The sequence below is a fragment of the Rutidosis leptorrhynchoides genome, chromosome 2 (assembly GCF_046630445.1).
Source record: "Rutidosis leptorrhynchoides isolate AG116_Rl617_1_P2 chromosome 2, CSIRO_AGI_Rlap_v1, whole genome shotgun sequence".
Taxonomy (NCBI): Eukaryota; Viridiplantae; Streptophyta; class Magnoliopsida; order Asterales; family Asteraceae; genus Rutidosis; species Rutidosis leptorrhynchoides.
The window spans coordinates 90,235,432-90,263,421 of NC_092334.1; the positions used below are offsets into that span (position 1 = coordinate 90,235,432).

The 27,990-nt window shown below is 36.4% G+C and overlaps 2 protein-coding genes across 3 annotated transcripts; both read right to left on the bottom strand.

The window, feature by feature from the left end:
- Nucleotides 1-1,042: 1,042 nt before the first annotated feature.
- On the bottom strand, nt 1,043-18,577 carry LOC139891137 (cytochrome b6-f complex iron-sulfur subunit, chloroplastic-like). Its single transcript, XM_071874074.1, has 5 exons — nt 18,421-18,577; nt 18,046-18,299; nt 2,240-2,357; nt 1,417-1,599; nt 1,043-1,291 (listed from the first exon to the last, which is right to left on the bottom strand). The coding sequence occupies exons 1-5, from the start codon at nt 18,457-18,459 to the stop codon at nt 1,190-1,192; spliced, it is 696 nt and encodes a 231-aa protein (XP_071730175.1). The 5' UTR covers nt 18,460-18,577; the 3' UTR covers nt 1,043-1,189.
- A 1,047-nt stretch (nt 18,578-19,624) lies between these two features.
- LOC139891138 (ubiquitin carboxyl-terminal hydrolase 14-like) lies at nt 19,625-27,983 on the bottom strand. 2 transcript variants are annotated; one of them, XM_071874076.1, is made up of 21 exons: nt 27,746-27,983; nt 26,853-27,024; nt 26,657-26,769; nt 26,246-26,582; nt 26,057-26,151; nt 23,062-23,118; nt 22,985-23,010; nt 22,841-22,897; nt 22,679-22,756; nt 22,459-22,513; nt 22,340-22,375; nt 22,132-22,212; nt 21,848-22,046; nt 21,691-21,748; nt 21,474-21,596; nt 21,149-21,237; nt 20,982-21,071; nt 20,694-20,864; nt 20,480-20,598; nt 20,278-20,404; nt 19,625-20,129 (listed from the first exon to the last, which is right to left on the bottom strand). In XM_071874076.1, the coding sequence occupies exons 1-21, from the start codon at nt 27,845-27,847 to the stop codon at nt 19,951-19,953; spliced, it is 2,364 nt and encodes a 787-aa protein (XP_071730177.1). In that variant the 5' UTR covers nt 27,848-27,983; the 3' UTR covers nt 19,625-19,950. The 2 variants fall into 2 exon arrangements, with proteins under 2 accessions (XP_071730177.1, XP_071730176.1); XM_071874075.1 differs by having other exon boundaries at nt 22,985-23,118.
- Between the last annotated feature and the right edge of the window lie 7 nt (nt 27,984-27,990).

The window sequence follows — 27,990 nt, forward strand, 5'->3', positions numbered from 1 at the left end:
TCATTTCTCACAGTTACATAACCTGCTGTCAACTGCTGCCCAGGAAGAAACCCGGTCCAATCTCAGGGCATGGGCTGTAAAACCCCCCATCCCCCACTGCCCCCGCAACGCGATGTGCGGAAGGCACCCTTGGGTGAAATTCAAGGGTTAAGGGGCAACCTTGTGTATGATGATGCACCCCAAGGGAGTCGAACTTCGGACCTCTCGCTAAGAGAGGCAGACCAGTACCACTAAACATGTTTGGTTGGTTAACGCCAAATAATGGCGGTGTACAATCACTCACTAATAGAAAAGGAAGAAATGCATCTAATATTATAAGACGACTAAGATATGCAAGATGTAGAAATTTCGAGACTTACATGTTTGAAGTGGTAGATTGAATATATTTCAGAAAAGAAGTAAAAACATGATTGAGTGCAGTGTTGATGAAACTCCTTATGAGATTCATCAACGCTGCACTCAATGACGTTTTAAGTTCTCTGAATGTTGTAGTTCAATTATCGTGTTCTTGTAACTTAAGGAGTTAATGTGCATTTATACAAGTTTGGGGAGTCCTTGATACATAAAGTACTAATCATGCATTGTGTACTTCTTACCCACCTCCATCTGTATTGTTTACATGGGTTGTTGCCATTTGCCCATTTGTACTCCCATAATGTACTGTCTTTGCTAATTTAGTTGTACTACCAATTGGTATTCTGATTATCTCATCATTTGATACTTTATTATGCTAACTCTGGGTCCCAACCTTTTTTAATATTTTTTTATCTTTCGTTCCACGTTCATTATGATATTTATACTTTTAATGATGCAATTATTCAACTAGTCATTTTGTGCAAGTAATTACCCCTTCATCTAATTTCTTAAACTTATGAATAGTAACTTATACCATTTCTACGCCTTCCTTATACATTTGTACTATCAAGAACTCGTAAATAACTTACAACATGCTTATAACATTTGTACTCCTTGTTCAAAATCACAAACAAGGAGTGTGTAACTGTGAATCATCAATCATACAAGTTTGGGGTATATAGACTAATTTAAGAGGATAATAAAAAGATATTATTGGTGGGCATTTGACAAACTTATGAACTTGTTGGGTACAAGAAATAAAACGTTAAGTTGTGTGTACATATATTGATTCTCAAATAAACAAACCAAGAATCCCTTAAAAATGATCAAGAATCTAAGACCACCATGGAGCTTCACCAGTTCTGAAATCTGTTTCAGTCCATGGAACAAACACAACTTTCCCATCATCAATATCCGCATGAGCCAATGCCAATGACTGTTAAAAAAAAAAAAAAATACCAAATTAATATTTGACGGATCAATGATCAATGCGCAGAAAAACTTGGTAATTGCGTCTGTAAAACAAACAAAGAAAAAAGAAAAGGTTGCAGAATAATTTACCAAAGGAGCAGGACCCCTAACAACTTTGCCTTGGTTGTTGTATTGAGAACCATGGCATGGGCACATAAACTTGTTCTCTGCTTTGTTCCATGGCACAACACACCCCAAATGGGTGCACACCGCATTGATTCCGTATGTTGCTAGCGTTTTGTCATTCTCGACCACTAGGTATGTCGGGTCTCCCTGCAAGTTTCCATGATCAAGATCATTTCATAGCTGATACATATAATTGGAAAACAGGTCAGGTTGGGTCCATTTGGGTAACGGGTCAAAACGGTTTTGGGTTGAAATGGGTAAAAAAATTTAACGGGACCAAATGGGTCAGGTTGGTTCTAGTTAGGTAACGGGTTGAAATGGGTCACATATAAAATGGGTCAATTGGGTCCAAACGGGTCATATACTTTTACATTGAATATATATTTACTGGATATATAAGAAAATATTACGGAGTAATATACATATTAAATGATATAACCATGAATGCTTTCATAAAATGTTTAACGGATGAAACTTTTTATGCTCGACCCATTAGACCTATCTCTACCTATTGAGCTTTGGGAATTAATACTCATTAGACCTGTTTCTTTATATGTTGTATATGACCTAATAGGTTAGAAGGAAAGCCATTGGACCTTTGTTGTCATTTACATTGTCAGGCCTAATTTTTGTCAAGACCCAATTGACCCGAAAGCTTGACCCAATTGATCCAAGCTTGAGAGTATGAGTCTCAGTTGCTAGGTATACTCATACACCATCATTTATGTAATAGTTTTTATTATAATATTTCGAGAAAAGGTTATTGTAAGAAAGTGAAAGTAGGTACCTTTAGACCTTGAGAAAGGGTTCGGTCACCAGGCCCGTGGGTCTTAAGCCATTCTGTCGCAATAATATCGTTTCCAAGAGCATCTTTAGCAGGGGTACCACCATCACCACCTCCTGAACTGTTTTACACAACCACACAAACAATAATTCAGCAAAAAGAGCACCGAATTAGATTTAACTGCAAAGGGACACGATCACACAATGATCAAATAGAGAATGATCAAATAGAGAGTTGTGCAAGTGTTTGGGAATTTTGCTTATTTAAGGATTTGTAAAGAGTGTAACTCATCATAACCAAATAAGCAGTTTGAATAAGCAACTACCAAACTGTTTATTTAACCCTGACAGGTATTCATAGGTAGTTTACTTCTGTTTAGAAAGTCAACCCGAAACAAGAATGGTGTTAGTGCATATTTTGTAATCCCTAGTTCCATGAACTTTAACGTTTTATTCGATCATGTTGTAACCTGTAATATTGTTAAACGTTGATTGTCGATGTGTTATTTTATATTTGTAAACGTTTAAATATAATTCGTAATATTACTCGACAGTCGGCCGACTGACATGGTCAGTCGACCGACTGTCATTCACTGTCGACCGACATAGGAACTGAGGTATTTAAGCCTAATTAATCTTCATTAATTTGGTTAACAACTCAGCACATCACACACACACGAAAAACACTTCTGGGTCGAGTCTCTCTCAATCTTCATGTCCAAATACCACAGAATGTCAGTCTAGGCTTCGTGTTTATCAAGATCTAGTCTTGGTTTGACTTGTACGAACCCGAAAACCCATAGATATTCGTTTAAGCTCTTTCTATTGTTATTCCGCCTCTAGATCGTGTTAGGTTGATTCTAAGATCCTCTCACTCAGCGTCTACAAAGTGGTATCAGAGCAAAGATTTTAACATGGTTTCTAGATTCATTAAACATTTACAGAGTTTCCTCTTAGACATTTTGATGATCAAGTTAATTAATTACATTAACATATTGCTATGTTAGATTCAATCATTGACTTAGACATCATTTGAGATCGCACGATTTATTAGGTAGTCAATTGAGCACAAGTCTATTGACGCTTTCCGTTACCACAAGCACATACGATAGGTCTAATTGAACAGGAAGATTCTCATAGTAATTTTGGAATATCCCTGTCAGCCATTAGCTTCTATCGTAACGTATACTTTTCAATTCATATGATTCTGATGGATCTCATAGTATATTCAATATTCTATCAATCGTGCAATCAACCAACTGCTATCAATCTCATTCCTTCTTTATTATTAAAGTTATTGGAGGAAACGGAATGAAAGACGTAGCTTTCTTAATAAGTGAGTATTCAGAATATCTCTCTGAAAACATCTTTCGCTGTCTAGGCCTTAATGGGTACAGTCCCATATCACAGACAATGATAATAAGTCCAATAGAATGGTTTTGTTGAAGTATGAATGATTTAAGTTCTTCTTGGTAATCTTCACACTCATTTGTATTCTTGAAAAGACTTCTCTTCTTGATTTCATCATTATCTTAACCTTGATATTTTCGTCTTCCATGATTTCACTTTTGTTTTCATGATATAATAACTTGATATGCAATGTGCCTTTTTTTTTTTTTTTTTTTTAAACAACACATTGCAGTCTTGACTTTGATTTAGTTCTCGAATTGACTTCCTTGCGATTAAGATCTCTTTTCTTCATTTGTGTATCAATTAACTTAAATCATTCATTCATGGACTGTCTGTAATATAGAACCACACTTTTCAACCCGTTCACAGGAAAGACACTCTTATTGAGATAAACTTACTATTTTGGAGTTTAGGTACGATTCAAGAATTAAAGTTTGATAGAAGTCGGTATGCATAGTCAATTAGAACATTTTCAACGCTTATTGATCGCTTGAATATCCCAATTAGTCGTGTGACTCAATGGTGCAGCAATTTGGAATTTGCTTGGGGATATTCTACATCATGTGTTTCTAGATTATACGTCATGATAGGGGATACCCTCACCTTTTGTTGATTTCCTCAACAATTTTCTTTAAAGTATGCACCTGTGGTAATTAAGTGACTACCCTCAACCGCTGTAAACCTTTCCATGAGTTCCTTATCAAGATATTTACATGATTGTGATTATGATCATCTCATTCTATGATTAAGTCCGTATCCCATTCTATGAATATCTGATGTTGCATTCATTACTCCCCCTAAAATACTAAAAATCTAAAATCTTTTTGGTTTTTGGATTTTAAACACACAGAAACAATCAGAAAGAAAAGAAATATAACCACACAGTATATACAGCTATGCAAGCAGAACACATAAAATGAAGTTACTCGTTGGTCTCTTCGTCAGGAAGAGCATCTGACAATATTTTGACACTTAACTCAGTTAACAAGAAATCAAAACGCGGTTTATCAAAAGCATTGGCTTGCTGAATCAATTGTTTTAAACGAGTTCTTGGTATTATTTTTGGGTCAAAAATTGGTTTTGGATTGAATTTTGTATACTTTTACGTTAAACCTTCGGTTTTGATTCTGGCTCTGAAAGAAAGTACAGTCGACCGACTTAGGAGACAATCGACCGATTTTAGTGTATTTCGACCGATTGTCATTAGTTCGACCGATTGTCTTTAAACCGACCGACATATGATAAACCGACCGACTTAAGTTGTAAACCGACCGACTTAAGTACTAAACCGACCGATTGAAGGAACATCGACCGATTGAAAAAGTACTACCATTTGCCTAAATGTAAACAGAACTTCGACCAAGTAATCATTGACAGTCGACCGACTGTAGCTGTTCATCGACCGACTGTAATTGTTCATCGACCGACTGTTGTTTCCTGTATTTTTTTTTATTTTTCGATTTAACGCTTTTCGATTATTGTATATATGTTTGTATAGCAGAATAAATGGCTCAACTAGGTAGTCCAGTGAACGAAGACGTACATGAGGAAGAGGTGATTCTGTCCAAGAATCTTCCAGGCCTGACGGCAAGCGAAAATGCCAATCTAGAGGCATGTCTAAACGAGGAAGGACCTGAAGCAAAGGAAGGCTTCGTTGATATTATCAAATTCTTGAAAAGGTCCAGGATTCATACTGCAATAACTCTAGAATGCAAGGCATACTACTCTCACCAACGAGAATTCTGGAACAATGCTTCTATAGTCACTGAACAAGGAAGAAAGGTGATACGAAGCAGCGTTGGTGGTACAATTGTAAAGATCTCGGCACAGACAGTTCGTGAAGACTTAGGTTTTCCAGATAATGATTCTATGCCAGTCACACTGAATAGAACTAAGGTCCGAAGGTGTCTAGTAAGATGTGGATACTCTGGTGATCCAATGAAAGGAGCTGTTAAGAGAACTCGATTCTGTCATCAATACAAATACCTAACTTTGGTGTTGTTGAGATGCATGAGTCCAATGGTAGGCGGTTTTGATGAGCTGAATGAGACTTATAGCTCAATGTTTGCAGCACTAGTTCTTCATGCGGACTTCAACTTCTCCGAAGTAATTTTCAGAAGCATGTTGGTGAACGTGAAAAAGAAGAGCCACTTAATGTTTCCTAGGTTCTTGCAGGTGATGATTGAAAAGCAAGTGCAAGGTTTGAATAAGGTTTGGGAGGATGAGATTAAGCTGAATCATCTGAACGATTTGACTTTCAATCGAGTCAAGCAAAAGAGAGGTCCGGATGAACCATTCAAGAGATTGGTTGGCCACCTCGCAAATGAAAACTATGTATGTCCACCAGGTGCTGCCTGTCGTCATGAGAACAGTACGTCTGGTAATGAAGATGATATCGTCGCAGTTGGTGAAGACGATCAAGAGGTTAATCAGCCACCGCCAGTTGTTCCAATTGAACAGATACTGGTTGATGAAGACGATGAAGGAGATGACCTTGACCCTGATCAATTCGAGCTGAGAAAGCGAAAACAATCTGAGGGTCCTTCGGTTACAACAAAGCCGAAGCAGAGGCGCATAAGATTCATTAAGAAGGCAAAAAGGACTGAGTCGTCCTCCGCTACTGAACAGCGACAATCACAGCAATCACAACCACAACGACAACCTTCAGCTGCTGCTACTCAAGAAACACGTGCTGAAACTGATATAGGAGTTCATGCTGCTGCATCCACGACCGCTATTACACAAGATGCTGCGGTTTCTATATTAAGTGAGAAGGTTGTCAATATGGCTTCTGAATTTGAAAAGTTTAAAGAAAAAGCTGATGAACGAGAGAGAAGAAAGGATGCTGAGATTGCCAAACTGACCAAGCAGGTTGAAGATCAACAGGTTGAATTGAAGAAGTTACAAACTAAGTTTGATGCTCAGAATTTGCTGATTGTAAAGGCTGAGACTACAGCGAACAAGGCACTTTCGAAGGTGCTTGAGTGGGAAAATAATTTCGATATTGAGGCTGTTGATCTTGTAGCGACCCCGACAAATCGTCAAGTGACGGCGTCGGCTACGTGGGTCCCATTACCTGATTATAAGTCTTTAAGATAACGTTTGACCAAAATATGTCGCCTTCATTTCAACATAAAGATTGTTTCCAAAGTTTAAAAGAATTGTTCAACCAAAAGTTAAGTTACAAGGTTATAAGTACAAATGAAATCTAGGCGACACGGTTTAAAGTAAAGTCATAAGACGCTCCATGAAATGCATGTATACTCGACATCCAATGCAAGTATCAAATAATGAGCGGAAGCATGTATCACATATCGTGCAAGACCTGAGAAAAACATAGAAATCTGTCAACGAAAACGTTGGTGAAATCATAGGTTTAAGTAAGTAAGTGAGTAAAAGTAAGTAAGTCGAACTACAAGGTTTGCAAAGTTGAAATAATAGTAATACATTCTAAAAGTTAATATTCACGAGCACCCAATTATCAAAGCTTAACATTCCATCCATTGTATACCCCATCCATAGTGCTAGAACAAACACTGATTCTCGAAAATATATTTCATCCGTAGACGGTAGCGAACCGTCAGAGATGAGGGTTGTCAACCCATATGGCCATATAACATAAGTTCTCGCTTACACCCGTCAAGTGTAACTAATGATAATCGAATTGAGGATTTTTGTTCTAAACTCGTATGTAGAATGTTTGTTTTCCCGTTCTTGTGTTCACTTAGTTCAAAAGAATCGTTTATGTTTTCTCATCCCAAATATAAGTTCAAAAAGAGTAAAAGTGGGACTATGATCTCACCTTGAGTGCGAGAGTTATAAAAGTACTTCAACAAGTAAACGCGTGCAAAGACAAGGCTAGTCTTGACCTAAACATATAGGTTATATCAATAACGGTAAACACAAACGGTCAAAGATGTTCAATTAGTCCTATGGCTCGTTACGACTCGATTATGTAGCATGTGAATCAATTAGTCAAGTTTCATGCACGATACAAGTAACTAAGCATGTTAGAACGATCGTATAATTGTTTGGTTAAGTTTGACTAAAAGTCAAACTTGGTCAAAGTCAAGGTCAACGGGGTCGGGTCGGGTATCCGACAATTTTCCCATGATGAGAAATCATTTATGAGCAGAATGGCCAAGTTTCATGTTAATCGGAGTTACGGTTAAGCGGGAAACATTTTGTGAAAGGAAAAATAAAAACAAAAATGAGCTGGGCATATGCGCGGCGCGCTATGGGTTGCGCGGCGCGCACCCAAGTGTAAATCCTGGTCAGAACTTAACCACGAAGGCAAACATCTGGGATTTCTAATTCTGCGCGGCGCGCGGGTATATGCGCGGCGCGCAATACCTGGGAAACATGCAGTTTGCAGAAAAATGGTCCAAGTCACGAACCAAAACTCAAATTAACATATTTTATGAACCGAAAACATCCAAAATGCATACTATATATCGTTGGAAAGGTAATTTGACAAGGAAAACAACTAAACACGTTTCATCAAACAAAAACATCAATTTCAATAACCGATTTTCCGTCAAGTGATCATTAAGAATCCATTTTCAAAGTTTCAAGTTCATCAAATGCATTTTAAGTTTCGGGAATCCAATTCACACATGTGATATGCCGTTTTGAAGGTGATCAAACACACATTGTAACAAAACACTTAACAACAATATCTCATAGCATTTGACGCATCAAAAGTTCATGTAAAGCTTATCAAACCCTAATCCAAGTTCACAAAATCACTAATCATGTTCTTGGAGTTTCCTAAATCAACATATACATCAAAACGAAGCTAATGATACTAGTAACACTTTTAAAACATGCACTTTAACAATCTAACAACATTTGATCATCCAAAATCAAGGATTTAGCAAGTAATTTTCATATTGAACTAGTTACACCAAAAACAACGAATCGAGCATACAAATTACATACACGACATCACAATGAGCCATAGACGCTAATTAACAACTTTATAAGTCAAGAACACGAATTTAAAGAAATCTAGTGTTTTAGAAATGTTACCCAAATGAGATGAAGTTGGTACTAAAACGAAGAGGAAGTTGCAAGGAGCTCAAATATGTAATTTGTTTTGCAAAATACCCGCTAGATCATAAATGGATGATGAATCTTTGTGTTTGGAGTTAGAGAGAAAATGGAGGAAGTAATAAAATGGAGGAGGTGATAATGAAAGGGTGGAAAGGGTTTGACCCTTTGACCTAGTCAAAGGTTTGAACCCTTGGCAAGTTTGGTCCCTCAACTATGAATCGGGTGCGGGAATTAACCGAACGAATTATTTTAAATTTCACGGGAGTACGGGAGATATTAAAATCCGATAACGAGAATATTTAAAATGTTACTTAACAAAGGATACGAATCTAGATACGAAGGGTATTATTTAAAAAGAAAAAGACGGGCGTTAAAATAATTTAACGGAAAAATGCGGGATGTTACATTATCCACACCTCAAAAGAAATTTCGTCCCGAAATTTAGTTTGAAGTAATAATCGATGCCTCTCACTCGAGACCGGAGATGTCAATGCTATGAATAAGTGAAGGTACGTCCTTGAGTGTTCTCATGAATTTGGATAGTTAGGGTTTCACGTTGTATTAAGGTTTGGTTTTTTTTTTTTTTTTACGATCCCTGGTTTCAACTGGTTTTCCTATGAAGAGTAGTTTGTCATCGATAGTTGATGTATCTAGCAGGATTGCACGTTCCTGTTCCGCAGGACAAGTTTCTAAGTTTGTTACACGAAATGTAGGGTAAACGGAAACTTAATTGAGTCGGAAGTTCTAAACGGTAGGAAGCGGTTCCAATACGCCCCAAGGTTTCAAAAGGTTCAATATTACGGATATAGCCTTTCTCGATTTCCCAAAATGGATTACACCCTTCCAAGGTGCGGTTTCTCAATATTACGCGGTTACACACTGGGTTTGGTGAGGTTTTCATCTAAGTTTGGTATAACTCTTCTGGCGACAATGGGTTGTCTCGAGCCCTTCTCGGACTTGAACGATCTCGATTGTTGTTTCTTGATGGAGTTCAGATTTCGGTGGTTGATGCTTTGGTTAAATGAACAGGGGTATGACATTAGCGGTCATATAGGGTTTCGGAAAGTGCGTGTGAACACACGAGTGGTATCTACTGTTGTAAGAGTGATCTACTAAAGGTGACAATACGAGTTTGTGACATGTCTTTCCAAGACGTAAATCGTTCGTTTGCTCGGTTCGTCGGTTTGTGGGTGGTACGCGGTACTCATGTCTAAGCGGGTCTCCAAGGTTTCTTGCAAAACTAGAAGTGAAACGAGTATTTCGATACGTGATAATTGACAAAGATGCACCGTGTTGGAATAGAATCTCTTAATATACGTTTGAACAAGTTAGTTAGGGTTCGAAAATGTTCGTTAGAACTATTCACCCTCGTGGCTAATACTATTGTAATATGAAGAGTTTCTCTATCCATGGAGAAATGTTACAAGGAGTTTCCTTAAACGGAAATGCGAGCGATAAAGATAGGAGTGAAATGAGGACTTAGAATAGGATGAGCTTACATCTCGGGGTTGCCATAACGTGCCTCTAGTTGTCAAAAGTTGAAGTCTGAAAGAGAAACGAGGTAGTACACGTAGTTGTATAGTTCGGGGTTGAATAATAGTTGACCGATTATCAGAAACACAAGGGCGTTAAGTCAAAGAAGAGTGAAGTATCGTTGGATTGTGTGTTATCTTAAATTCCAGTAATATTAGACGGTGACGGTGAAATAACAGAGGTAGGTAGTGTGGTACGGGATGACGAGAAAATTGATCGGATCCACAATTTAGTATTCGAATTCTTCGTGCAAAATAACGAATTTTAGTTATGTTGATTTTTGAGACGAGAGAGTATGCCTTTCGGCGTTCAAGTAGAAATATTTCCATGTTTGAGTTCCATCTGTTGCTATACGATTTTAACTAGAATTGTTGGTGTGAAGAATCACGCTCAAGGTTCGAACACGGAGAGGTTTAAAGTTTTCCTTAGTGAGTTAACGAGTTTAAAAGTCGTGTAACACGAGAAAAGTCAGAAATGAATCTTCGGTAATAACAGACGAGATCTAAGATTTTTACGAATACAAGTCCGAGTTGGGAGAGTTTCCTGATTACATGTGGCTTGATTTCGAGATTGATTGTAATGCCTTGACCATTAACATCATGGTCTAGAAAATTGGACTTCGTTCAACAGAAATTCTCACTCGGAGAATTTGGTATAAAGTTGCTCTTTTCTCAAAAGTTCGAGCGTAAGATGGTGATGTTGTTCGTTTTCCTTCTTTACTTAAATAAGTTAAGATGTCATCTATAAATACGATAACAGATTTGTCTAGATAAGTTGCATACGTGGTTTAGGAGGTTCATGAATACGGACGGAGTCCTAAATAAATCAAACGGTACTAAGAGAGATTTACAACTAACGTTGCGAGTTCGGAAATGGCTTAGGAGACATCGTCTCCCTTAACCCCCAATTGATGATAACCGGAACGGAGGTCGTTTTGGAATGCACACGGGATTCATGCAAGTAATCAGGTGGTCATGGATACGAGGAAGAGGGTATCGGTTTTCAACCGAAAATTATTTAGTTCACAATAATCTATACCTAGTTGTAGGGAAACAATTTCTCCTTAACGAATAGGTTCTGAGCTCCCTAGTTCTATAGGTGTCAAGTCAATATTCTTAACGTATATCCTCCGATAGAATTTATAGACACACAATATCTTTCCGTTGGTCGCTTAAATTGCCTAAGTAGTATCTAAGGGAAAAAGGTGGAATGTAATGAGTACAAGTCAAAGTCTTGGTTGTAAAACGTCTAGCGGTAATTGAATCGAATAAGTATGAAACATACGGTTTGTTGTGAAGAAACGTACCCGTGACTAGTCCATCGTCGTCTCGGGCATCCTAGGCGTTGATGTTGAAAGTTCAACGGCGTGCGTTGGGGTTGATTTTCTTATTTGGGCATTCATTCCTAAAATGACCCGTTTGACCACATTCGAAGCAAGCACCCGTCCTGTGTGCGTTGGGCATCATTCGAGCGACGGGGGTGGTACTTCCACAACGTTTGGCGACGTGACCACTTCCTTGGCGCCGGTGGCGAAACCTGCCACATCCTTCAAAGTGATGCTTGTGGCATTCGTTACAAAAAGGTAGTTTTCCGGCATAGCCTTTCTTGTCGTTGGAGGCGAAAGGCTTCTTGGAGAGGTTGTTGTGGTTGGGATTGCTTAATTGAGAGGCTTCCCATGTTCTTTTATTGCCGCTCGATTGGTTCTCGACCATTGGTGCCGGCGTTTCCATTTCATTCGCCGTGTCTAAAGTATGGCGGGCCATTGTTAAAGCCTCTTGTAGGTTAGTGGGTCGAGGTGTCATTACCCTGTGTTGAATGCTCTTAGGGAGGCCATCCATGTAAAGTTCGACTCTTAGGGATTCGGGAGTCATGATATTTGGACACATTGTGACTAGTTCGGTAAACCGTTGATTATAAGCTTCGAGGTCATTTCCGACCGTTTTTAAATTCCTTAGACCCTGTTCGAGCCTTCGAGTCTCGTCGCGCGGGAAGTATTCGGTGATCATTCTTTCTCTTAATTCGGTCCAAGAGAGTGTGTGGGCTTCATCGCTTCCCACTAATTGTACATACGTGTTCCACCATGAGAGAGCAATGCCGGTGAAAGTGAGGGTGGAAAACTTGACCTCATCTTGGTCTCGACAACCGCTTGTGTTAAAAACGGTCTCCATTTGTTCAAACCATCGGGTGAGAGTAACCGGTCCTCCGGTTCCATCGAAAGTGGGAGGATTGTACTTCATGAAGTTCTTGTAGGAGCAACCTTCGATTGAATTACCGGCTCCATGATTGTTGTTGTTAGAAAAGTGATCGGCCACGGCCGTACCCACGGCGGTGGTTATCATTCGTTGAAGAGCTTGTTCTAGAGTTTCGAGAGGAGTATTGTGTTGACCTTGGTGAGCCATTGTTCCTTCATGAGACAAGAATATCGTTGGTTAGTATTTTCAACAATACTAACCGTGGCATGGAATAAGGATAGAGAGAAAATTTTCCTTGACTCGCCTTAAATTCTCTATGTCATAATGTCGGAACGTCCATGTGAATCACCGTAATATAATCCCGGAAATTATATTACCCTGATTTACATGTGCATTTAACATTACTTTATAAAGTCAAGGTGGCGCGTCAACAAAATTTATCAACGTAAGATCAAGATCGAATACGAGTTAAATATGATAGAAGAGTTCGAGTATAAATGCACAAATAGTCAAGTAATTCCTACTTCAGTCTATATGCCGGTTGTAGTCTAGATTCACCTATGTACCCTATGACTCGGAGTGGACACAAATGAACTCTAAATCCCTACAACCAAGGCTCTGATACCACTTGTAGCGACCCCGACAAATCGTCAAGTGACGGCGTCGGCTACGTGGGTCCCATTACCTGATTATAAGTCTTTAAGATAACGTTTGACCAAAATATGTCGCCTTCATTTCAACATAAAGATTGTTTCCAAAGTTTAAAAGAATTGTTCAACCAAAAGTTAAGTTACAAGGTTATAAGTACAAATGAAATCTAGGCGACACGGTTTAAAGTAAAGTCATAAGACGCTCCATGAAATGCATGTATACTCGACATCCAATGCAAGTATCAAATAATGAGCGGAAGCATGTATCACATATCGTGCAAGACCTGAGAAAAACATAGAAATCTGTCAACGAAAACGTTGGTGAAATCATAGGTTTAAGTAAGTAAGTGAGTAAAAGTAAGTAAGTCGAACCAAAAGGTTTGCAAAGTTGAAATAATAGTAATACATTCTAAAAGTTAATATTCACGAGCACCCAATTATCAAAGCTTAACATTCCATCCATTGTATACCCCATCCATAGTGCTAGAACAAACACTGATTCTCGAAAATATATTTCATCCGTAGACGGTAGCGAACCGTCAGAGATGAGGGTTGTCAACCCATATGGCCATATAACATAAGTTCTCGCTTACACCCGTCAAGTGTAACTAATGATAATCGAATTGAGGATTTTTGTTCTAAACTCGTATGTAGAATGTTTGTTTTCCCGTTCTTGTGTTCACTTAGTTCAAAAGAATCGTTTATGTTTTCTCATCCCAAATATAAGTTCAAAAAGAGTAAAAGTGGGACTATGATCTCACCTTGAGTGCGAGAGTTATAAAAGTACTTCAACAAGTAAACGCGTGCAAAGACAAGGCTAGTCTTGACCTAAACATATAGGTTATATCAATAACGGTAAACACAAACGGTCAAAGATGTTCAATTAGTCCTATGGCTCGTTACGACTCGATTATGTAGCATGTGAATCAATTAGTCAAGTTTCATGCACGATACAAGTAACTAAGCATGTTAGAACGATCGTATAATTGTTTGGTTAAGTTTGACTAAAAGTCAAACTTGGTCAAAGTCAAGGTCAACGGGGTCGGGTCGGGTATCCGACAATTTTCCCATGATGAGAAATCATTTATGAGCAGAATGGCCAAGTTTCATGTTAATCGGAGTTACGGTTAAGCGGGAAACATTTTGTGAAAGGAAAAATAAAAACAAAAATGAGCTGGGCATATGCGCGGCGCGCTATGGGTTGCGCGGCGCGCACCCAAGTGTAAATCCTGGTCAGAACTTAACCACGAAGGCAAACATCTGGGATTTCTAATTCTGCGCGGCGCGCGGGTATATGCGCGGCGCGCAATACCTGGGAAACATGCAGTTTGCAGAAAAATGGTCCAAGTCACGAACCAAAACTCAAATTAACATATTTTATGAACCGAAAACATCCAAAATGCATACTATATATCGTTGGAAAGGTAATTTGACAAGGAAAACAACTAAACACGTTTCATCAAACAAAAACATCAATTTCAATAACCGATTTTCCGTCAAGTGATCATTAAGAATCCATTTTCAAAGTTTCAAGTTCATCAAATGCATTTTAAGTTTCGGGAATCCAATTCACACATGTGATATGCCGTTTTGAAGGTGATCAAACACACATTGTAACAAAACACTTAACAACAATATCTCATAGCATTTGACGCATCAAAAGTTCATGTAAAGCTTATCAAACCCTAATCCAAGTTCACAAAATCACTAATCATGTTCTTGGAGTTTCCTAAATCAACATATACATCAAAACGAAGCTAATGATACTAGTAACACTTTTAAAACATGCACTTTAACAATCTAACAACATTTGATCATCCAAAATCAAGGATTTAGCAAGTAATTTTCATATTGAACTAGTTACACCAAAAACAACGAATCGAGCATACAAATTACATACACGACATCACAATGAGCCATAGACGCTAATTAACAACTTTATAAGTCAAGAACACGAATTTAAAGAAATCTAGTGTTTTAGAAATGTTACCCAAATGAGATGAAGTTGGTACCAAAACGAAGAGGAAGTTGCAAGGAGCTCAAATATGTAATTTGTTTTGCAAAATACCCGCTAGATCATAAATGGATGATGAATCTTTGTGTTTGGAGTTAGAGAGAAAATGGAGGAAGTAATAAAATGGAGGAGGTGATAATGAAAGGGTGGAAAGGGTTTGACCCTTTGACCTAGTCAAAGGTTTGAACCCTTGGCAAGTTTGGTCCCTCAACTATGAATCGGGTGCGGGAATTAACCGAACGAATTATTTTAAATTTCACGGGAGTACGGGAGATATTAAAATCCGATAACGAGAATATTTAAAATGTTACTTAACAAAGGATACGAATCTAGATACGAAGGGTATTATTTAAAAAGAAAAAGACGGGCGTTAAAATAATTTAACGGAAAAATGCGGGATGTTACAGATCTCGAGGAGGATATAGACTTTGGTAATTTTAACGATCAAGGCGAGGATGAGCTAGGTTTGGATATTGCTAAAGGCACAAGCGAGAACCCACTGTCAGTAATTCCTCTAAATATTGATTATTCTTTACGTGATTTTTTGGCAAAGCAGGATCGTCTGAATCACTCAGTTGTATTTGATGATTTAGAAGAAGGGGAGATCCCGCCGGATCTAAGCGCTGAGGAGCAGGCCGAGCTAGTGCGTCAAGAGCAACAAGCAAGTACTTCAGCTGACGCAACTGCTAGCTCATCTTTTGAGAATCGTTACGATTCTAGTGATGATTTTGAGGAAATTGTCGTAAGTAATGAAAACGACAAAGATTTTGATGAAGTAATTATTGAAGATGAACCAATAGGTGATTTTCCAGAGTACGAATGTAATAACGATAAAGATCTACCTACATTTCAAGACTACTTCAAAATGAATGAAGAGCTTCTAAACCGTAAATGCGAAGAAAAAGAAAAGACCGAAGATTTGCCTCCAGGGTTTTTACCGGTCAAGATAAATAAAGAAAAGATAGAAGTTCTAGAAGCTGAGTGGAAGATCCTGTTGAGGATCAGAAAATATTGTGAGAAGCCAGCGCCGGAACCTGAATGGATGAATTACATTAATAGACCGGCGAATCTTTTGGCTAAAGGAAAAATAATTGCGTGAGCCTACATTAAAGAGTTGAATATATACGCAATAAAGAAGGAGTACGGAGTTGATTACATCAAACATGGATACGAGTTCACGTCTCTACCGTACTTTGAATTTATGCAGGTGGCTAGGCTCAAAATGTTATATAGGGATTATGACGGAATTCCTAATATTGTCTGCAAGAAGATAAGACACTCGTACTTGTCAAAGAACTTTGAGGGATTCGGCCCTCAATTTCCCACGATCACTTATCGAACAAACAAGAAAACGGGCGAACGAAGAAAGATTGTCAAATACAAGCCAGTAAATTATATGAGAAAGGTTCCTGTGATGAAAATGCCGCAGAACTTTAGCCCACGTTTTCGCTGGTGGTACTACGATGAACGCTCAGAGGAGGCAGTCATCGTTTTGGACAAATTGAAGGAAGATGAGACAGACTCGATACGGGTTTTAGATCCCGTTTGGTTGAGAAATTGCTGTGAAGCTGACATCTTCACATTGTACTACAATCGGATGCTGTACAGGCCAGAAAATAGAGTTCAAGCACAACAGTACATTCGTGTTGCAAAGGTTTGCTATTTGAACAATATGGTTACAGATCCGTACAGAGATTGAAGCAGATCGAAGACTTATGAGGAACTAGGTCTTAGGGGGAGTTTGTTAGTGCATATTTTGTAATCCCTAGTTCCATGAACTTTAACGTTTTATTCGATCATGTTGTAACCTGTAATATTGTTAAACGTTGATTGTCGATGTGTTATTTTATATTTGTAAACGTTTAAATATAATTCGTAATATTACTCGACAGTCGGCCGACTGACATGGTCAGTCGACCGACTGTCATTCACTGTCGACCGACATAGGAACTGAGGTATTTAAGCCTAATTAATCTTCATTAATTTGGTTAACAACTCAGCACATCACACACACACGAAAAACACTTCTGGGTCGAGTCTCTCTCAATCTTCATGTCCAAATACCACAGAATGTCAGTCTAGGCTTCGTGTTTATCAAGATCTAGTCTTGGTTTGACTTGTACGAACCCGAAAACCCATAGATATTCGTTTAAGCTCTTTCTATTGTTATTCCGCCTCTAGATCGTGTTAGGTTGATTCTAAGATCCTCTCACTCAGCGTCTACAAATGGTAATCAGTTAACAGAAAACATAAAAAAGTAGATTTTGGATTGCTTATTTTAAAGTTCTGATTTGTTTAACTTGATTAGTTCTATAAATTATTTCTTCTAAAATAAGCAGTTTAAACAGTTTAAGATAGTTATATCCACTGTGAAAATAAGCAATAAGCATATAAGAACTTAAATAAACACACACAAACATCTTCTACTTTCAACAACTAGTAGTTATGTTACATATCTTAGTTTTAAGTAATCATAATGTATTAACTTAGCAACTTATAATCACTATGTATGTATTCGATGCATACATAATTGCTGGAGCTAATCGGTTTGTGTGTGTTCCACATCGGATATAAGAAGAAATAAATGTATGCATATCAACTTAATAAATGTATGCATATCAACTTAGGGGAATCTCCCTCTATCACCGGTTGGTTTTAAAGTACTAAGGAACTCATGGATTTATATGTTGTACATGTTCAGCGTAAAGCGATCTTACAAATGGTATCACAGTGAGTATTTTGGGGTGGCCATGGAAAAAGGGTTGAAAACAATGATAACCCGGCCGCTTAGATCTATGTAAATATACTCCCCATCTCCGGGTATCCAGACCTAAAAAGGCCATATCGGTTTACCCGTATAATATCATTATTATATTAATATTATAATTATAATTATTACAATTATTATGACAATTATAAGTAGTACTTTAAGGGAAGAAAGCATAATTAGACTGACCCAGGTGGGACGAGGAAATAGGTGTAAGGATACAACATCCCTGTGGTTGGAAGACCAATAGCACCTAAAAGCAACAAGTTCATGAGCTTCCTTTTTTCCATATCTGGAACTCGATCAGCCGGGATGCTTCCAGCCTGACACGTCACTGTCATCACTCTTTGGCTCTTAATGTTACTAACAGCTGATGACGATGATGATGATGATGACATTAGTAATGGAGCCGGTGAGAACAACCCATTGTTACCGGACCGCAACTGTACCTCATCATTCAATCACACTATATTGTTATTATTATCATTATTAATTGGCAACTTAACATTAATATTACATTGATAAACTTAATTGTAAGCTAGGTGCAGAACTAGAGTTAATTACCTGAGAAGAAGTAGCAGGGGAGAGAGTAAAGGCAGCCATGGAAATGGTAGTGGTAGAACAGAATTGAAAACCAAAATGAAGATAAAAAGTATGTAAAACAAGTAAATGATAATATGGATGGATAAAGAAATGGTGGATGGAGGAACAGCCTTGTTGCACAACCACATATTTCAGATATCACCTTTTTTTTCAATACAAATACGAAAAATAAAAATAAGATAGATGTTTATTATAATTTTCATTTTCATTTTTATTTATTTTATTGAGTTTTATGGATGGATAGTAATAGCCCAACAATCATCATACGTGGACATTAAATTGTTAGAAAAAAATAAATATATCAAAGCTTTGTATATAATATAATAATCATTATAATAAGTAAACGATATTTCTATATGCTCATATATAAAATTTCTATCGGTAAGTTTATAATTCTATTATCAGGGTATTTAGTAAAAAAGATACTGTACTCATTAGATTTCTTTATTTTTACTACATCAAACGAATACACGGAAAGGATTAGCAATGGAAGCAGTGATAATGATGATGTCAATGAAAAGGCTTAATAACTACTACGTATACTGCAACAACTGATTGATACTTGGGTCTTTGCAAAAGGCCTGTTAAATTCAATCTCAAACACACATGTAGAAGAAAAGCAAGAACATGACTTTTTCACTAATAATTTATCTCTAACAATTTAACTTGATTATCATCATAATTGACCAACAAATTATGAGAGAATATATAACGAATTAAGTTAAGGCTTATTTGAATAGCATAACTAATAAACTAATAAAAAAAAAACAAAAAAAAAAACTACTCTTTTAGTAGTTGGGTGCTCCTTGTTAGGATCTTGACCGGGTCCAGCTTCCCAAGGAACTTTACAAGGTTCTTAACACCTTTATTAACTAGAGATAAGTCTTTAAAAGAATTTGAGATTATATTCCATGTCAAGGATTAGTGCAATTACATGACCCATGCCATAAATTTGTGTGGTTCGGAGGATAGGTAGAAGGAAATCATTTCCCTTTGTGTTGACATTGGATTTGTAAGCAACGCGCTTTGAGGCGAATAGTACCCATGCCTTAAAAGTCAAGATCCGCTATGTGAACCCTTTTTGCAAATATGGGTGCAAGTTCAAGATCCCTTTGTGTTAAAAATTTGCACCTCTTGACTTAGTATGATTAATCTTGTTCTCATTATATTGAAATATTCGGTAAAGATATTATACAGACATCTGACGTTTAAGGGTAGGCTTGATGGGTTTTACATAAGAGCCACAGGGTGCGAGTGTCCATGACGATTTACAACCTTTGGATTTGTCAACCATTTATAGCATCAGTATATGATCCCGCAAACCGGGAAAAGAGCGAAAAGTTAAACATATAAATCCAATATCTATATCTACTCTAATTAGAGACATGAGCTAAGCATCAGTATATGATCCCGCAAACCGGGAAAAAAGCATATAAAAATATTCATTAGAGGCAGCCAGGTCATATGGTTTCAGAATATGATTGAGAAACTCTATTCTTGAATCCTCTCATAGAAGTAGAGGTAAGCCATGTCTTTTGGAGGGTCTTTAGAAACACCCACTTTATCATCGTTGAATATCACCCACCTTCCTTCTTTGTACACATGAGCTACATAATGCCCGCACAGTGTCGACGTACCCATGTGACTCACCAGCCCAATTAGCCTGTATTCTGCAAAACAAAAATCATAATAAAGATAACACAAATATTCACATTCTTTTTATCTGATCCTCACATTTCATGTTCATACAAAAATGTATGCCCTAAACCAATTAAGCATTTTCTGTAAATAAAAAAATGAAGAGGGTAAGGAACTAACTTCCACCCCCATCGGGTAATGTGGCATCAAGAGTAGGTGCACTGCTAGACGTAGCATCCATATCTGACGGCCCAGATGCAGTGGTGGAATTAAAAATCCAATCTGTGGCTTTCTCAATTTCACCACCCTGTAGTAAACATACAAGGGAACGTTACACAAACAGATAAGAAAAAAAATGTAATTACAAAAGAAAATAGATTACCGAAGCCTTTAACGCCTTGCGAGCTACATCTTCATTGAATCCGAAAGACACTAGTGTAGCAACTTTCGATGGATCCACCTCATTGTTTTTCGACTCCTCCTGAATAGGAGCATCAATGTCTAACAAGTACACAGATTGAGAAAGGGTATTACCAATCGAAATGTCGTATAATTTAACCGTAACTGTGAGAAGTGATGAGGATAAAAAGTGAAACCTGGATCATCCATGTGCGAAAGTATCCAGTTCATCGCTTCCTCCACCCCAGCATTCGAAGTATTGATTGCAGCCTTTTGACAGTGAAGATGGTAGAATCCCATTACAGCTAGTTGAGATACGATATCTTCATTAGCCATAAGCTTAGTTGACTCTTCTTCGCTTTCAGAAGCTACATCATATTATAAAATAAATAAATATATCAGCAATTAATTTTAGATTTAGTGTGTTTAAAGAAGAGTTGAAAATGGTTGATTATTGGAAACAATATTTAGTGGGTACCACATACCATCTTCAGGTAACAATTCTTCACCAGGCTGGAGACCTTTGCTGCGCAAGTGACTAATGTCGATGACATCATCAACATCAATGTAGACATCTACAATCCAACCAAAAACATGTTAATAAAATAAAAACAGAATATTTAAATCAAGTAGATACAGATATAGTGTATACCAAGCTTTTTTGGGACCCAACCAGCTTCCATAACAAATTTTCTCATATGCAACACCAAATAATCAGGGAACGAAGTCAGACCAGCAGTTCTTTTGCAAGCGAGAACAACAACCAAAAAAACATATAAGTAACAAATATGTGAAGAAATGTATCAGTTATTACCTAACTTTTTTTCAAAAAACAGATAAGATGTTATCCATAAAAAATACCCATTGCATCTTCCAGCCCGAATCAAACGATTAGTAAGTAAATGGGTGAAAATAGCCACCTCTAGTTTGAATTATAAGATAGCAACAAAATGTAGAAAATAGAAGGAAAAAAATACTTGATTGCAGTTGTCCTAGCTTTTAAAGCAGTGCTATAGAAACCCTGAACCTCCTCTGCATGATAAAAGCTATCCAGGCAAACACTTAATGGCACCCTCGGGCGTACAATTTCATCTGAAGACCTATTGCATGTAAAAGTATTATCATGAATTGTGTGTTATTAAATATTGTACAAAAGGGCACCAAAAACCAAACTTTGTCTGACATCTGGCATACATTTTATTTCCCTCTGCCTCTTTCTGCTCTTTCAATTTGTGAAACTCTTCTAGCTCCGCTGAAATATATTATAATTATAATATAACAAGTTAACAATAATAAACTTAAATACAATCTGTCGAGTCAGGTAAGAAGTAAACTAGAAGTGATAACTAACTTTTGTTAGTAGCCTTCTCAAGTGGAATATTCAAAGAAAGAATGTAGTCGTTTCTCTTATTATAAGCAACCTTCCCAGAAGGACACTGAAGGCGCTCTTCTATACCAAACTTGAGGCTCCTTGCGGGATCCGATTCAGGGTTACCAGTATTGATTCGCTCAACTTGGTCAATCAAATGCAGGAAAAACTCTAGTGCATCCTACATATGATATAGTTTCAAATATCATACACCAACAAAAAAAGAAGCAACAGAAAACACAGTAATTGCTGAAATATTAAGTTACCTGCTGACGCATGGTTGAAAATTCAGGATGACTAGCTGCAATTACTGACTTGAACATTCTGGGACGAATACCTTCTTGTTTCTTTAATAGGAACAGAAAAAGTGTATTAGTAGAAACAAGATTTACAAAAGATTCAAAGCAGTTAAGTACATCAGGAAACACAAGAAAACACGTGAAACTACAAGCAGAAACTTAGACATAAACTTACAATACAAGACTCAACAGCATTTGCAGCAGCATCATTCTGGAAAATATATAAGTGATAGTTAAAGCATGATAAAAGAGTAAAGATAGAAAATAGAAACTAAGTTGTAATCCTCAACATACCTGCACGGCCGGAACAGAATATTTACCAGAAAGAAGACCATTAGCAAGCTTTGTTCTGCAAACAAAGAAAGTATATCAGAAATGATGTTATATCTCTCACAAACTTTGATACATCTAGTTTATTGGCCATTGTGTATAACTGAGATAGTTCTTTCTTGTTCAATTGTATTACAGATTATTTGTTAGCAGTTAGCACACTATTTATGCATTAATAACTTACAGTTGCATATTCAGGTCTACCGTCGGATCAGCAGGAGCAATATCAAAAGCTGATTTCAAACTTTGGTTCTCGTAGTACCTGGAAAAGGTGAGTAAAGGATGATATGAATGATGTAGAAAATAGAAATTATGAAGCTTGTTGTAAAGCTAGAGGCACCCTGACCGTGAACAAAATGAATGAGTTGAAAAGATAACTTGCATTGTTGCAGCCAAATAGCAACTGCAAGAGACAAAAGGGAAGAATGAAACATTAGTACAAATGACCAAAGTTTTTACAATAAAAAATCTTAGAAAAGAACCAAAATACCTGTTACCAAGATTAGTAAGTCCTGTATACCCAGGTCCAAATATTGGTTCAACTTCCTTTCCACTTTCTTGAATCCGATTCCAGTCGAAGTTGGTGTTCTGGTCAAGTTCCTTTTCGGCTGTTGTCATTTCGGTCTGAAAAGTTTACATTCAGAAATTTGTGTCATTTTTGAACCATATAACCATTTAATATTAGCATACTCTTATCAAACCTTGAACAATCAATTTAATGTGAACTTTTTTGCAGACAAAATGCCTTACGAGTGTATCAGATAACATATATATAAATGCTACAATCGACTAAGAGCTGACGTCATGGTTGCAAAACTCGGCCGACTCGGCCAAGTACTCGGGGAGAAATCGGCAGAATGGAGTAAACGAGAAATCGGCCACAAACTCGGTCAACCTTGGTCAACGCCAGTCAAACCTGCAAAATTTTCATTTTTCTTTTGTTTCTCACCTTTTTCATATTCTTAGGGGCTAGAAAATGAAATTTGATGTTGAAAGTGAAGTTAATGGCCGGAATTCGAGTTAAGGAATAAAAAGTTGAGGGAGAAAGAGTTAAAAATATTAATAAATGGGATGAGACTAACATATATGGGCTATATAAGTTAATAAATCATTATTATAAACTTAAATATATATAATATATATTAAAAACCTAAAAAGTCAACGACAGTCAACATCCGAATTATCCCCCGAGTTCTCCCCGAGTGGCCAAGAACTCCTCAAAAACCTCCTGCCGAGTTCTCCCCGAGTCGCGAGTTTTACAACCTTGGACGTAAGTATTGAAGATACTGAAACACCAAGGAAAACGCATGACATTATGTCATATGTATTTTCACTACAACCATTTCTACATAACCCAAAGAGGCAAAGGCAATAATTTAAGTCATTGGTGTCACATAATATAATATATATATATATATATATATATATATATATATATATATATATATATATATATATATATATATATATATATATATATAATAATACACTAATTTCTATAAAAATAAATAATAACGCATTTGCAAAATGTATAAATATGTACAAATACTCAAAACACAAAAAAAGTTACAAGTGACTTAATAAAAAACTGATTTTTATAAAATTTTAAAGTTATTTTATTGATAACACAAAGACTAAATGGGTCACATGTACTATACTTCAATGGTTTAGGTGCAATATATATATATATATATATATATATATATATATATATATATATATATATATATATATATATATATATATATATATATAGTGGTAGGATCAAGAGGGAAGTAACCATTCGGGGGGAAGCGGGGGGAAGCAAAAACTTTTTTTTTTTCGTTTTTTGAAAAAACTTTGTTAACGAACACATTATAGATGAGATGAAAATATGAACATTTAGTAGAGACACTTTGTGATAAATGTTTTTATTTTGGTGGGAAAACGCTCGAAGAAGTAATATATAACAATTATCGTGTTTTTCGAGCGTATTTTGAGGTTTTAGCTATTGGGGTTTAGATATTAGGGTTTAGATATTAGGGTTTATAGGGTTTAGAAATTTAGGGTTTAGGGTTTAGATTTAGGATTTAGATTGAGTTTTTAACACGAACGGTTTAGAGTTTAGGGTTTAGGGTTTAGGGTTTGGTGTTTTGGGTTTATGGAATAAACCCAAAACACCAAACCCTAAACCCTAAACCCTAAACTCTAAATCGGGCTAAATTTTACTTCACAAAACATGGAAAAAAAACGTTCATATTCTTCACGAACAATATTATCTTGAATGTTATTTTTGTCGATCGTTTTCCCGCCTAAATGATAACATTCATCACGAAGTGTCTCTTCTAAATGTTCATATTTTCGTGTGATCTTGATGCCGGAAAAAAAAATTTCAAAAAAAAACGAAAAAAAAAAAAATTTTTTTGCTTCCCCCCGATTGGTTACTTCCCCATTGATCCTGCCCCTATATATATATATATATATATATATATATATATATATATATATATATATATATAATATATATATAGGGGCAGGATCAATGGGGAAGTAACCAATCGGGGGGAAGCGGGGGAAGCAAAAACTTTTTCTTTTTTTTTTTCGTTTTTTGAAAAAACTTTGTTCACGAACATTATAGATGAGATGAAAATATGAACATTTAGTAGAGACACTTTGTGATAAATGTTTTTATTTTGGAGGGAAAACGCTCGAAGAAGTAATATATAACAATTATCGTGTTTTTCGAGCGTATGTTGAGGTTTTAGCTATTGGGGTTTAGATATTAGGGTTTAGATATTAGGGTTTATAGGGTTTAGATATTAGGGTTTAGAAATTTAGGGTTTAGGGTTTAGATTTAGGATTTAGATTGAGTTTTTAACACGAACGGTTTAGAGTTTAGGGTTTAGGGTTTAGGGTTTGGTGTTTTGGGTTTATTCCGGCTAAATTTTACTTCTCAAAACATGAAAAAAAACGTTCATATTCTTCACGAACAATATTATCTTGAATGTTATTTTTTTCGATCGTTTTCCCGCCTAAATAATGACATTCATCACGAAGTGTCTCTTCTAAATGTTCATAATTTCGTGTGATCTTGATGCCGGAAAAAAAAATTCCAAAAAAACGAAAAAAAAAAAAATTGCTTCCCTCCGCTTCCCCCCGATTGGTTACTTCCCCATTGATCCTGCCCCTATATATATATATATATATATATATATATATATATATATATATATATATATATATATATATATATATATATATATATATATATATATATATATATATATATATATATATATATATATATATCAGTTAGTAACATTACTTTCCTTTTTACTGGGGTCACGGTCACTTGCACCCATAAAGGTCCAAATGGCTCCGCCACTTACCATGATTATAAGTTGTAATCAACGCCTGACCATAGTTTCAAAATTTGAGGATTTATCATAAACCAAAACTAGAGTATCAGATTTCATCCAATAAAAACATGCGGTCTAAATAAACTAGTTCATATGATAAGATTCAAAAAATGTAAAAAAGCATAGAAAATCCCACTTATTACCATGTACAGTGTGATACATACCTTTTGCAAGGAGGAAAAATCAATACCAAAAAAAGCTAGATGATCCGCCAAAAGAGGATCGGTCACACTATCATCCTCCGGGTAAGAAAACACGTCTGAGCTGCCAAAATATGGAACTCATAATTATATCTGAATAAAAATAAAAAATTCATAAACAAATCAGAAATTACTTAAACAAAGAGGTGTTACCTGCTCCTTCGAGATCAGAAGTTATCGTCCCCAATTTTACTGCAAGAGGATAATGAGTTTCATTGTAATGCTCAATAGCATGATTATTACCGCCACTCCCATCCCATAATTTCCGCCCGCACAAAATCATTCCGTCAGTTAAGTTCAACCATAAATTTTCAGTCTTTTCACACTTGGCACATTTCCATCCAAGAGGAGGAATTATGACATCATTATTTATCTGTTTCAGAGTCAACGCATGTTGACTGACCATTTTCTTATCAGCTGTCCAAGATGCAACTTGCTCCTTTCGTTCAGCACCCTCTGCAATTAGAACTGCATCAACTGCTAGTCGTACCTAGAAGCAACTAGCCATTTAGTAACTATACACAATCTAAAGATCTCGCAAATATAAATAGTTAAAATTAAAACCTTCTCAGGCAAGGCCACTGATGGAAAAGGAAAACTTGTGTAGTCTGGCAAAATTACTATGCTGTAAGTTTCATCATATTCAGGTTCTTGGTTATCGAATCCTCCATCGATACCTAACAATACAAGCCATAAACAAATATTAACAATGGAAGTTCATTGAACAATTCATTTAAAAATTATATTTAAGCTCAATTACCAATAGCCAAGAGAGTAGGTTTCTTCAAAGGTCTATCTTCAGGAATTGGCTTCTTTGTTTGTTTGATATGCAAATAAACTGCATTACCAGTTTTATCAAAATTCCAACCAACGTAATCCTTCCCAAATGCAAGAAACGTGTTCAGATCCACAAACAATCCACCTTCGGATTTCTAAAGCAAAATAAACACGTGCTATAAGAATACCGGAAACAACGGTATAAAGAACATCACACAACAGAAGGTTATACAACTGATTAAAAATTAGGAAATACTTCAAAAAATACATATCAGTAAATGTGACTTTGTTACTACTAACAATAAGGTACAAAATTCATTCTAGAAAATATACAGATTACTCAGACGATTAGAGTCAAGAAAGCTAATTTAACTTTCAAGAACAATTAGTAACAATGAGAAGTAACTTTATAACTTCGTCATATTTAGCAAATTCGCTAATTAAGTTTGCAACCCAATAACAAACATTGAATCGTAAAGAGAACCTACAGCTTTTGAATTCAATTATACGAATGATGACATGTCATACGACATCATTATGCACTTATTCGAAACCATGATACAATCACACTAAACCCTAGCAGTGTAAAATGATATAAATTGACATTCCATCTACTTTCATAAGCCATATTTCACACATCATCAATGCATATACATCATTCAAACAAAACATCTATCCAGATTCTAGCATCCATAACACTTGCAAGCATTCGAAAACAATTAAGCTTAACATACGCATACAAAACAATACGAATCAAACACAATCAACAAGTTAAACACTGCACACTTTCTCCTGGTGATTCAATGAATAAGTAGAAAACAAAAACATGCATATATCATTATAAACCCTAGAGATAGTAAACGAACTGAAACATACCGGTGTATCAAAACTGATACAGCATTCTTGCTTGTATATTCGATTCGTAGGTTCCGGAATACGAACCCTAGATAAATTCGTTCGAAGCAGTTCCATCTCCATATATTATTTAGTATCAAAATAAACTGTTTTGATTGTAGTTTTGTCCAATTGGTAGTTTAGAAATTTATACGGGATAGTGCGTGTTTTTGTGTGTGTTAATCGGTGCCCTAAAAATGATTTGAGCGCCGGAAATGAAACTACTA

Bases quoted from the DNA above. Each gene is read 5' to 3' on its own strand.
- LOC139891138 (XM_071874075.1), bottom strand. From the start codon at position 27,847: ATGGAGATGGAACTGCTTCGAACGAATTTATCTAGGGTTCGTATTCCG. The intron at 22,757-22,840 runs GTCAGGGTGCCT...CACCTTTTCCAG, and splicing joins ACTCATTCATTTTGTTCACG to GTACTACGAGAACCAAAGTT. The intron at 20,865-20,981 runs GTATGTGGTACC...AATATGATGTAG, and splicing joins AGAATTGTTACCTGAAGATG to CTTCTGAAAGCGAAGAAGAG.
- LOC139891137 (XM_071874074.1), bottom strand. From the start codon at position 18,459: ATGGCTGCCTTTACTCTCTCCCCTGCTACTTCTTCTCAG. The intron at 18,300-18,420 runs GTAATTAACTCT...GATGAGGTACAG, and splicing joins CCCCTGCTACTTCTTCTCAG to TTGCGGTCCGGTAACAATGG. The intron at 1,292-1,416 runs GTAAATTATTCT...TTTTTTTAACAG, and splicing joins TTAGGGGTCCTGCTCCTTTG to TCATTGGCATTGGCTCATGC.